General features: G+C 34.8%; 1 protein-coding gene across 1 annotated transcript in view; it reads left to right on the forward strand.

Annotated features, from left to right (window-relative positions):
- Smp_212300 (hypothetical protein) overlaps nucleotides 1-10,352 on the forward strand; it is a gene marked incomplete at both ends in the record, with an annotated part of 79,107 nt that extends 68,755 nt beyond the window's left edge. The window contains 4 exons of the mRNA XM_018799409.1: nucleotides 1,111-1,527; nucleotides 3,074-3,488; nucleotides 5,561-5,657; nucleotides 9,956-10,352. Of these exons, the coding sequence (XP_018646617.1) occupies nucleotides 1,111-1,527; nucleotides 3,074-3,488; nucleotides 5,561-5,657; nucleotides 9,956-10,352 (1,326 nt within the window). The remainder of the gene's footprint in view (nucleotides 1-1,110; nucleotides 1,528-3,073; nucleotides 3,489-5,560; nucleotides 5,658-9,955) is intronic.
- Nucleotides 10,353-13,449: the final 3,097 nt, after the last annotated feature.

Genomic DNA, 13,449 nt, shown 5'->3' on the forward strand with positions numbered 1-13,449 from the left:
TCGGCTATCGAAAGCGATATCATAAAGTCAAGAATAGTTGTAACCATTTACGAATCAATATGAATATGTTACTGACCACTGTTTTGAAGATATTATACTATTGTGACTTTTGACCTGTTTGTTATAACACGATAGGATTTCCAATTAGAACATTGAGTTATATAACTTTGGCAGGGTACCAAATCAATGACTCGTTAACCAGTACGAATAACCTCGAGTCAACTCTGAGTCCTTATTGGTCCTTCTCGCCTAACCCTATCTGTTAGAGTTCAGAACATAATCTCAGCTTCCATTGTATGAATAGTATATTTCGGACATACTTGGTTTATACACAACCATCATACCATTAAATAAATAACAATTATACAAGATTAAACCAAAAGTGGCTGTGATTGTGAGAGACTGTAACTAATAAATTGTGAATAACTTAAGAATAGTAAACCGTATAATAATAAAAGCCAATAGGTCAAATAGAACCTTCATTCTTCGTTTGGATATAACATATACATTTAGTGTTTTTTTAATATTCACAAGTTAAATCCACATGGTCAGTGAGTCAGTCCGTCACAACGTAGAACTTCGTACGTGCGTACATCAGTTCAAGTTGTCATACCACATTAACACAGAGATCCAGTTGTCGATTCAAATCTCATAGTGGTAGAAGTAGCAAGAGTATAAGCATTAATGTGAAAGATTAGGGTTTCAAGATGTTATTGAAGGAGTATAATCCAGTGAAATAAATTTGGAAAGAGAAAAAAGATAGAGACATGAAGAATTCAGAAGATTAGAATTTGGGTGAACACAATGAGTAGATGCACCTTCGTCATTGCAAACGATTTTGATCCAAGTCACTGAAGGTCTCTAACTATTGATTGCTATCATCTTATGAATTCCAACCCTGTGGTCTAGGCCAACCAACATTGCTCAGTCCACTTGTCAGTGATTTCATGGATTTATGCCACGTTTTCGTCTGGCCGCCCCACATGGTACGGGGATTTCGTTGCTATTTAGCACATTTTATGCTGATAATATTTTATTATAATCGGATATATAGTAGCATTCAAAAAATAAATGATTATGGTTTTTTATTTTTCTATGTATTTTTTTTAGGCTTTTGGTATTCCAATTATAAACGCAATGCCTGTAGATGTACAAAATAATTCTCCGACAAATGGCTCTATTGAATGTCAATTTAGCGGAGTGAATTCCATCAGTGACCATCTATTCAAACCGTCTATATCTCCACCTATATCTCCTCAAACTATTGTTGTTCCATCGAATACATCCCAGTTACAACTTAAAGAGGAATTCGGTTTGACGAAGATCAGTAATCTTAACGAAAAGGAGTTTAACATCTCTAAACAATCATTTCGTGTTTGGCGTTGGGCTACATTGTGCTTTATCATGAATCATATAACAAGAGTTGTAGCACATGAACAGCATAATGCAGTGACATATCAATGTATAGCTATATGTTTTGGTCCTGTTTTCTTTGGAAATTCATCAAAACTTCCAAAATTAAATGAGGTATGTATTTACTACTGAACTTTCTTTTTAAGTAGTCATAATAATGTTAACGATTGGAAATTTTTCTAGGCACTATAAACCATAAAGCTTATCATTCATTGAGTAGGTCGGAAAATTCAATGACTTTATGTTATCGTATACAATTCTTTTCAGTGTTAACCACACCAACTACATATTTCATTTTGTTTAGCATTGCAGTTGATGTGTAGTTCAGACTTAATTGATAATTTAACATTTATCATCTGATTTAACCGCTACACTGATTCATTCCTGAGTGAGGTGTGATTTATTTTATATGTATTTAGTCATTTCATGCTGATCAAATCGCAGTATTTCTTTTAGTCTAAGTGAATTGACATCACAAGTCGTACGTCAAGTTGTTAGGTTGTTGGAGATGGTAGGTCAGTAGCAAGATTTTGTTTTACCTATATTTCTTGCCAGTTTGCTGTCCATTTAGTAGCAGTAGTGTATAGCCAAATTGCATTATTTTGGTTCGAAATTGACATATGAAGTTTTGTTCACATATTGTATAATACGTTTTTAAAGATTAGATCCATCATCTATTAAATAGTTAAAAATAGAAACAGATGTGAGGAATTTAAAGATTTAGAATCTAGGGAAAAACAAAGAGTGAATACACCTGATACACTATGATTGATTCTGATCCCTATCATCTAAAGTCTCTAACCATTGATTACGGTGATCACTTGACTCCAACCAGGAAGTCTACATCTACCTTCATAACTCACCACAATTGTCAATGTCTTCATAGACTGATGACTGATGGTTTTCTTCAAACCCACTTCTATCTCAATCGTCACCTTTCTTCGAGGTAGTCATACTACACATCTCATGTTCCAGTATTCTCTTTCATATACGTCTTCATTGTTGTTTCAGACCTTATTCTCAGTATTATTTTCATTATCACTATTACTGTGGTGTATGCTGCCTATGTCGACAGTCAATGCGCCTCAACCTCAATATTTTGACAGGGCGCGTGGCACAGAAGGCGATAGAAAGAAGAAAGTGGCATGATAAGCAGAACAAACCGCAAGAGGGATAGCTTAAAGAGGGGACGAGTGTGCGGTATGTTACTTTTGTCGAGAGATATAAGTAGTATGTAACACCAGTCGGTAGTGGAAAACCTGGCAGCAGAAGACTAAGGAGGTGTAGTTGAAGAGAATGGAAGGGAAAATAGAGAGGAATTTTCAACTGGAATAATTATACGGAACGTAAAATATGAATGATGGAAATTTGCAAACGAAACATGGTTCTCATATTTTACCAAGATATTCTGTGGTTCTGTATTTGTCCCAGTTTACGTGTTCGTTCAAAACCCTACTACTGGTTAGCGTTTTTTTTAGTGAGTTGGTTTTCTACGGGATGTAGTCGCTAACCCCATACCTAACCCTCCTCCTTTACCCGGGCTTTGGACCGGCAGTAGCCCCCGGAGGAGCTACTACTACTTCCATTACTTTAACACTGCTATTCATCTTGTTGGTTTTATGTCATCAATTATTTCTATCATATTTTTAACTTGTAATAGGTTCTTGAACATTTATTTCGACATTGGAAATGGCTTATCGATGGTTTACCAATGATTACAAAGAGTCCTAACACAAATATCGATTTCAGTACAATAAATGAACCAACTTTAATAGATGCTATTACTTATTTAACTACTATTAATACTACTGATAAATCTAAACAACAAAAGAAACCAATTCTTCAAAATCATCATAATAATAATCACATTCAACGATTGGATTTAACACCTGAACCAAGAAATAATGATACATTATTGTCTTCATCTTCTATTTGTTCTTCTACACGACGTAAATCTGCCGATGTTATTCTTAGTCAACAATCTTCTACATCATCATGTGAACAAGAACAACAACTCATCATTGATTATGACTTGACTGTAAAGAAATTTGATAATGAAGATGAATTGAATAAAGGTGAGTAACTGTTGTGTATTTATGTCTATCTTTATGTATTTATTTATTATTTATATAAACACATAAACATTGGTACAAGGAGGCACCATATATATGTGCCACACTTAATCATTCTTTTTGTGTAAGGACTGGAATGCTGCCCTGGTGCCCAAGCCGAAGCAGGTGATTTTCTTTGTGGGCCACACCCCGAGCCTTCAACTTCAACGTCTAATCCACAAGCCAGTGGAGCAATGTTAGGACATGCAGTCCCATGGTAGTCAGTCACCAACAATTGGTTCATACACCATTTGTTCCCTCATGATCCTGGAGCCCATGTGCACCTTTGGTGTGGAGCGAGACTTTTCCAATTTACCTAGGTGTATCATCCATTGTGTTCATCAACTCGGTTTAGGCCCCGACCGAGCATTCACTTTCCGCCTCTCAATTTCATTAAACAACACCGGTTGTGCGAGAAGGCAGTGAGTAGTACTTCCCTGACAGTGGTTGTATACACGTGGCAATGCAAGAGCATTTGGAGAGAGAGAGAGAGAGTTAATTACACTTACCCTCGACCGTACCAGGGCATTTGAGAGCAATCTGTGTGTATTTGAAGTATATTTAAATATAGAAAACGTGTAAATGAATTGAGTATATCATTTTGTTAGGTGATATGACTGGGATTCGTTTACTATAATTCAAATCCATATATCCTAGATACTGTTCTCCAGTAGTCCTTCATGAATATACCTTCCCTTTCCGTCTTTTTTTAAAGTCCTTATTCTTGAAGCTTAGTATATCTCGCCTTTGCGATTGATCATGTTAACTGTATTTCGTCGTATTGTATAATTGCATAGGGATTTCGATCAATACACAGATGTATGTATCAGTCTATATATTAGTTATAATATACAGATTGCATAACTCACTACCTGAGGTAGCAAATACCTCTTTTTTTCAAGCAGTTATACACTGTTGTATGTAGTAGGTTATCAACTATTATTATTATTACTGATTTGTATCGGTTGCTCAAATCTTCCCATCGATCATTAGGTCTTCAATTTATCAGACTCTCTTTCTTGGTATATGTTCATATTGTGTGTATGGACTTGATATTGCCATTAAATCACAAATACGACGAAATGCACATCCTGGATTCCACTACTAGACACCATAATCTTGGCTTACATCATTTTTATAGCTTACAGGCTGTGGAAATTGTGAATACCCCAACAGAGCCAAGCGTTTACATAATGATGCTATCTTTATGTCTGAATTCCCATTAGTAGTAGTTGGTTGGTAAAAAATAATTTCCCAAATGATTTGTTTGTTTGTTTTTTCCATGTAAATCAGTACGTTGTTATCAAATTGCTCAGTTTATGGTCTTTTAGTTCTTAGTAATGTCCTCTCGTATGGTTTTCGGCTTTACATTCCTGTTCTTAACTTTACATGTGATGTCGTGCGTGCACACTGCTAATGTGTCCCATACTAGGATAATACAGCTGTCCAGTGCTACTTAGTTTTTAACGGTTATTTAAGTAAACTCCGTTTATGATGTAGAACTAATAATAAATTAAAGAATCTTCACAACTTCTTTATATTGAAAGTGATTTCCGGAGTTTTAATGAGAAGCCGTGATCAGTAGAGTTCAGTTATGTCATACCTAGTAGTACCCTACATAAGTGTCCTCAGAGCATCACTCATACATTCTGGGGTTTCCTAGTTAACAATGTTTGGGTGAGACGCAAAGTAAGGATGACACTTTTTTATTCTCCAAACCCATATTTTCTCGAACCATATCATCAGTGGCAATTCTTTTCTACTGTCACTAATACTATTACTACTATTACTTCTCTGTCATGACTCTGTGTTGAAGTGTTGTGGCAACTTCAATTGGTGCGTATAGTCTAGACTCTACTTTGTGTATCATTAAATAATTTCCTCTGTGTGTTGTTAAAGAATATAGTGCTTTGGATATATGTACATTTCTTCGATAAACTTGTACACCGTACTTTACATGACTTAATAGTTTATCAAGCACGTTTCAGCGTATTGTGTTTCCCTCCTTTTCTCTTTCTCTCTTTTTAACTAAACAGAAGTTATTGAACAAATTCATTCTTTGTGGTTAAGGGCTTTGGATAAGATGAATAATCAGTCACATAGAGATTCACAAATGAAAGAAAAATCCTCTAAGTAAGTTACCTAATTTGTCAAACATTTACCTTTAGTTTGTATTTTCCATTTCAAAGGACCTTGAATGTCATTAGTTCATTTCCCCTTCTAGTACGCTTTTTGTGATGTTTTCCAACTACATTTTTGTACTGTATATATACTCATGAGTTGTATGGTTGTTCGTTTGTGCTTCCGACTGCTGGTAGAATATACATTTCCTTCGGTTGAATCTGGTGAGTTTCCTGTAGCTAGCAATGCTGGGGCGCAATGGAATAGCTTAGCGTGTCTTGTTGTTGTGTGGTTGACCTTCATTCCGTTCAAACGTAGCATTAGTTTTGAATAATCCCTTCAGCTAATAACTGCAATTATTATTTGTTCGAATCTTCACACACATCTATATTATAGTATGCTCATAAATCCATATGATAACTTGTTCAAAATAGATTTATTATTAATTTCCACTGTAATCAAATATCCCACTTTCCAGTTACTTTGTGTATACACATAATTAGTGCAGAGGTGATTCTTTCGAGAAGTCTACATTACCCTTCTGATTTCCATTAATTCATCTCTCTGAGTATTAACAGTAAAAAAAGTCTCTATCCTTACTATTATTAGGAGTAGAAATAATAATACATTATAAATACTGTAACAACATGTTGGTTTGTTGGCAATAGATGGCTGGAAACTCAGTTTGACTTTGGTCTCGTGCTAGTTGACACTCGTTACCAAGGCTTACTGAACAGTCTTGAAGAGACTGGTTTCCAAGGGATTGGGACCTATGTTATTGAAGTTCAAAACCTAAGATGTTATCATCACTGAGCCATTCAGGTCACAAATAACTTCCTGTAGGAGTGAGATAGGTACAATTGATTAATTAACAACCAGTATCATCTTGGTTCTAGTCCAGCATCATACTAAACATTGAACGATCTAATTCATTTCTTGTAGACAGAATTCTTATATCACACTGATATGTTGTAATAGGTTATCAGTGTTCTCGAATCGCTTAGTTGTTACTGACTTAATTACTGAATATATTTCTTTTTTTACTTTATAAACTATTTCAGTGATGATAATAATACGGAAGATAGTATACTTCTACATAACACATATACTGACCAATGATCAATATGTATGTTATTTATTTATTTTATTTAAACACATAAATATTGGCACAAGGGAGCACCAGATATATGTGCGCCGCACAAATCTCATTTGATTTGTGTGACGGCTGTGATACTGCCTAGGTGCTCAAACTGAAGCGGGTGGTTTTCTAAGGGGGCCACACCCGGAAACCTAAAGGTCTGATCCACAAGACAGTGGAGCATCGTGAGGACATGCAGTCCCATAGTATAGGGTGACCAACGATTGGTTCATATACCATTTGTTCCCTCAGGATACTGGAGCTCATGTGCACCATTGGTTTGGAATCAGGGTTTTCCAACTCCCGTAGGTGGACCCTACATGTCCACCAACCTGGTTAAAGCTCTGGACATTAGCTTTTTGTCCTCTCAATTTCGTAAACAGCACCCTCACTACGAGAAGGCAGTGAGTAGGACTTCCTTGGCAGAAGCTATATAATCGTGACCGTGTGAGAGCATTTCGAGAGAGAGAGAGTGGCCCCGCGACACTCGGCGTTACCAGGGCATTTGGGGACCAATATATATATACGTGTATAAATAATATTTATTAAGTATCATTAATGTAGGTACTAACATATTTTGTTTGAATTTAATCAAAACAACTAATATTGAACACTAATTATGATTATATTATACCGATTGCACAATTAACAGAAAAACGATTATTTTGATAAGGTTTCACTGTCATTTCATACTACTTGATATTGTGACAAGTTTAATTTAGTTATATTAATATTCTATTCTATTGTTAGACTGATTTCTTAAAAAAAAAAGAAAAAAAAATTTTTGTAAGTAGTATCCAATTGAGTAAGTGGGTATTATAACTGAAGTGATAATTCAAATCGTATTATTCCTCCCATTCAATATTTGTGTGTGTGTGTGTGTGGTAATTTCTTACTCAAGTGCCACCATGACCAACGATTCTAGTGCGTGAAACACTGTCCTAGGTGCAGAGTATAGTTTCCTTTCTGTTTTATAATTCTATTTGTTATGAATTAAGAAAGGGCCGTATGACAATTTGTTGTGGTCTTATGTCCGGTTGTTTATCACCTGAATTATCCATCAATCGAAATAGGACTTGCCTAATCTTAACACTGTGCCAAATCAATGACATTCGACCGGTATGAGTAGTCTAACGTCCTTATTGGTCCCCTTGTCCGCCTAGCCCTTCCAATTGAGTCCAAAAACACCAATTACAGCTTCTGTTATGCGAATCATTTATTTCAAACATACTTGGTTTATATACTAGACAGATAGACCGCATCACACCATAAAATAGAAAATAATATTTGTACAAGATCAAGACAAATGTGGCTCTTTTCATAGTTGAAATCATGAGTCAATTGAAGCTAGACCACTATGGAAAATCTGGAAGCACTGAATGGCTGTTTTGTCCTACTGTGGGACTCCTCAGCAGTGCGCATCCACGATCCCGCCTAGCGAGATTCGTACCCAAGACCTACTAGTCTGTGGCTGTGAACGTGGGAGACAATAATCAATAAACTGAATATAATTTAGGGACAGTAATTCGTATGATAATAATCCATATGTCAAAATGAAGCTTATAATAAGATGAATATAGATATGCACAATCTAATTACTCAATAGTTAGACAGTAAGAATATATTTAGAATAGTCGTCCATTAATAGGTCCAGGATATAACACTATTCGTCAGTTTTCATTATAATCTTGACAAGATTCAATTGTTCTACGATTTCATACAGTTCCCTTTATTCATCTAATTAATCATCAATTTTTAGACACTAAAAAATCCTACTGAATAAGACTGATGGAATTGTTAAGAAGTTCATGTATAATGGTTATTAGTGGATGTATGTCTGTAGATAGTCATTTAGGTCCAGTGCCAAATCTCCTTAAAACTTGAACAACGTACATCATCATACAAGTTTTTTTTTACTCCAGAAAAGTGCTTTAAGAAGAGAGAGATCGTAAAATGATCATCATCATCGGGTAGAAGTCTGTGCTGATGATGTCGTTCAGAAGGACGATGAAAGCTCCACGACCAAACCATCCAGCTCAGAGAACAAACCCACGTCAAAATCACCCACCTGAGCTACAAATCTTCTCCACCATCACAAAAGTTGATGGTTTTTGTTCGTCAACTATAAAGTTTGTCAGTACTCAAAACTTATACAATGTAAACATATGGATTATATTAGTATGATTCAAACCAATGTCATTCAGCTTTACAGTTTAAGACGTCATTACAGCGCTATTTGGGTCTTTATTAACCTACTTTAAGACTGATATATTTTTATTTGATTCATCTTCGATTAGGAACTAATATAATGATTGTCTAGTCCTTTAGTAACTGATTGCATATCGCCAATTAAGCTGGTTAACACGAGTTCGAATTATATAAGGAACATAAGTTCTGTGCAAGTTTCACGTACTCCTTGGTGATGAATACTAAATATCACCCCTAACCTAAATCAAGATGAATTAGGGACTTGATCAATAGAATTCTATTAGCTCTAAAGTACTTTGCAAACATGACATTGGCCATTAATATTCAGTGTTCAATCAATCACTTATGATTATTTTAACGTTTAAACACTGATATATATATAAACTATTTTCGTGAAGGTATTCATTTTTTAATTTGTATGTTATAGTAATTACTAACATTATTGAAAATTCGGTAAGACTATAAGTTATGGACGATCTTTGAGTGACTAAAATGATCTTGAGAATGTCCGCCTATGAAAAACACTAAATGACGCTTGTAAAGCGGTGTGAGGACTTCCAATTATGATTGACAGTTAATGGTTAGGATTAGGAAGTAGATTCAGGGTTTTCATCACGAACTGACATTAGCCTAAATGCGGAAATGTCATTTAGTCAAATAGGTGAACGAATTTTGCGTAGAAAAAATCCCAAACTTGTTATGTTATATTTGATCGATTCGTCCATAAATTATAGTCTTATTGAAAATGCTTCACTGTTTTGTGTGTGTGTGTGTGTTTTTCTTCTCATTTGTATTGCACAGATTTGTTTTTACACTGAACACATACTACTTATTAATTTGATTCGTTAAAGTGTTTGAAATTTAAGAACAAATGTCTTTTTATGTCTATCTGTTAGATTTTGTTATTTACTATATCCTGTTTTCTTTCTTTTGTTCCTCTCTTTCTTTAAACAAATTGGTTCAGTCATAAGAAAACAACAAATCATTCTAACACTACTGTTGCCTTACATCGTACAGTATCAGCAATTCCTAAAAAATCAACTGAACGACATGGACAAAAAGGTGTTAGACGATTAACTGTTGGTGTTGCTAATTTTATGCCTCATTCTTCATCAACTTTAGATTATTATGATTGCATTTCACCGCCATCATCATCATCACAACTTTTATATACAAAAACTAAAGAGGAGGATACATTGTTAACACAATTAAATAATGTTAAAAATATTTCTAATTTATCATCATCGTTATCATCAACTTCTCCTCCTCCTCCACCTCCACCTACTCGGTGTGATTTAATGATTGTTCGACGACCTGTCATTCCTGTGACAACTTCACATACAACTACAACGATTTCGTAAAAACAATTAAGAAATTAAATGGTGTTATTCTCCTCGAAAATTGATTGACTTCCTTGGTTACTATGTGTGCGTGTATTTGTTTTGTCATCCTGTCTTTTCGTTCTGCTTTTTTTTCCTGAATGTTTATCTCAGAATCACATTCAGCTTGATTATTTTTTGTTTTCTCTGTTGTAATACGTGTAAACCAATTATTATTATTATTATTATCAGCTAGTTAACTCCCCCCCATCCCATACATTGTTTTACATACACTTCTCTTCTCCCCCCCCCTTCTATATAATCTATAGAAAGGTGTTCGAATACAAGTAAGAAACAATACCCGGTTGTGTGTTTATGGTGTGTACAATCTTGGTTATTATTTTTTTTGTCTGTGTATAAAGTTTTTCTTTTTTTTTTCAAATTTTATCCATTTTGTTCTTTTTGTTTTCTCTTTCATTATCTTGTGTATTCAACATGTTTACTAAATACACAAATTGTATTATCTGAACAAAAAAAATCTGTTATTGTTGCTATGAGTAAAATCAATTTTTATCTTTTGCTCTCCATTACTACTATTATTATTGTTATTAGTAGTAATAGTATTGAGGGGTATAAGATTTTCTTCATAGTCATTTGTTATTATTCAACTAATAAGAATCATTGGGTTGTTCGTCTGGCTTCATCCATGCATCTCTAAGTTGAAGAAACTATTTTGACACTTGGGGTAATTCAAGTCATTTTAGAAGAAGAACCGAAAACTACACTGATATTGATCAAACTTGGTTTTTGTTTGATAATTTTTTTTATTTTCTTTCTCGTTTTTCATTAAATACGCACAAATTATGTAATTATTCTAAGAAATTTCTTCTGTGAAATTTGAATTCAACGAATTCATTCCCTGTCTTAATTGATGATTGTCACTGTTGTTGTTTTGTGTGTTGTCTACCTCGAATTATTTCACTTCTCCTATTATTATTATTATAATTATTATCCTTTTTGTAAAAATGGAAACATAAACTTATCCTTGAGTAAAGATGAAAAAGAAAAAAGAAAACAAGAATATTCTTCAGTATTCGTGTTGTCTATTTGGGAGATCCTCGTTCTGGAAAACGACAGTATAATGAAAGGTAATAATAATGATTACAGAATTCACACCAGTTTACAGGCATGATCAGTTTGATATAAATAGTAACATTTAATGTAGAGAACAAATATGTGATATAAGACTGTTCTAAGTTTTCTAGTTCAGTAATTGTTTAGGTAGTACATTTATGACATGTATCACGACAATCCAATGCATCACCAGGGTACTTTTAATTTTTGCCTTAAGTGGATAGCCAACGTTGTTCTTTAAGGGTTCTTTCCAGTGCCAGAACGAATTATTGATAACTATCTACAACTAGAGAAAGTAAAATTAAAGCAGAGAGCATGGAACAACAAAAAAGTAATGATTGCCAAAATATTCCGGTCAGGTTTACCACTGTTCATGTTGGATATTATTCAAACGTGTTAGAGTTGCTAGTGACAGCAAGTAAGTGGCTAAACATTTAAAGTTCCTATAATTTCACTTGTGGAGTAAGATACATTTACAGGCGCTAGAGCATTTAATGCATTTTCAGAGGAGCAGGATGCATCAATGGAGCGAACAAATAATGGTAGAGATTTTATCGTACGAATAGTTTGTGGTAGATTATTTCAGAGTCTAGAAAATTTATAGGTAAAGTAATTCATATAGAGAGAAGATCTAGAATATTTTTGTTTCGCTAAAGACAAGCAGTTACGACTGTCGCAATGTGAAGTTTCAGCATATTGAATCGCCAGGTTGGATGTGAAGGATAGTTTGTTAAGTATTTTGAAGAAGATAAGATTTAGTTTGAGTCTCCTCTTCCATAAAGGGTCGAGCCCAAGTTTATTACACCTAGAATTATAAGTCAAGATACAAACAGTTCCAAGAGTACGAAGTGTAAATCGTCTTTGTACTGATTCCAGCCTTAATTTATCGTTTATACGCGCGCTACTTAGAATAAACGCGCAGTATTCAAGGAGTGGTCGAACACAAACTTTGTATATTAAAATACGTGATTCGTTGTTATAAAGGCGAATGTATCATTGCTATTGTAATTGATTCTCTGAGTCATATTTCCAATTGTTGATCGTACAGATCTTAATCAGATATTATGAGCATACCAGAATAGTTAAACGACCCAAGGAACTAATGTTATATGTTGTTTCATCGATCTCTAGTTTTCTCTTAGACTTTATGTTTACTTATTTAAACACAAATATCGGTACGAAGAAGCAATAGAACATATATTTACCCCTATAATTAAGGAAACGTGATTGTGAACAGATAACTGAACGTGAGTATAATGATAAAAAAGAAACTAAATTGAAATTAATGAGAATAACAAACAACAGAGAAGTAGTTTATTCAGTGAAAATACAGGCAGAGAAGACGCTTGAAGTTAAGAAAGTTTCTCTAACTTGTATGAAGAAATTAAAAGCAAGTCACGACAGGATCGTCACTGGCTTCTATTCTGAGCCATTACTGATAAGGTCTCTAGACACTGTGTTGCACCATCTCTAGGACCCCAGCCAGGGAGTCGTGAAGGACCAACATATATTACCGACTTTTCACGACACTAACATGGTGTTGCGACGATATGTCAGAACTTATTCAGGGCCGGCGATGATCAAACACAGAAAGTCGTTTAACATCGTCAAGTAGGAGAGGCTAGGTTTTACAAGCGTAGAGCGCGACTGTTGTGACTGACGGATTATCGATCCGACATCTTACAACCGGACTAAGACTACGAAAGTTTAAAGATGGCTCAGATTGGCATAAACCACTATGGTTTACATCATACGTGAATTGATCTCATCACTCACGCCACCACCATCATTTACGCAACTACCCAAATACATGGACTTCTCGACTACTATCTCCTCACTACCCAGAGTGAGTACAGCTCCCCACCAGTCTTGTTAAAGTACTTTAACTTAAAAGGGACACACTATTTCGACAGATAATTCTAGTAAGCAGTCTTCACTGAATCGAAGCCAGCTCTGACATCAAGAAACAATGATTGCGGGACTACATTAAGTACGGCGGTGTTCT

This window comes from Schistosoma mansoni (genome assembly GCF_000237925.1).
Source record: "Schistosoma mansoni, WGS project CABG00000000 data, supercontig 0148, strain Puerto Rico, whole genome shotgun sequence".
Classification (NCBI taxonomy): domain Eukaryota; kingdom Metazoa; phylum Platyhelminthes; class Trematoda; order Strigeidida; family Schistosomatidae; genus Schistosoma; species Schistosoma mansoni.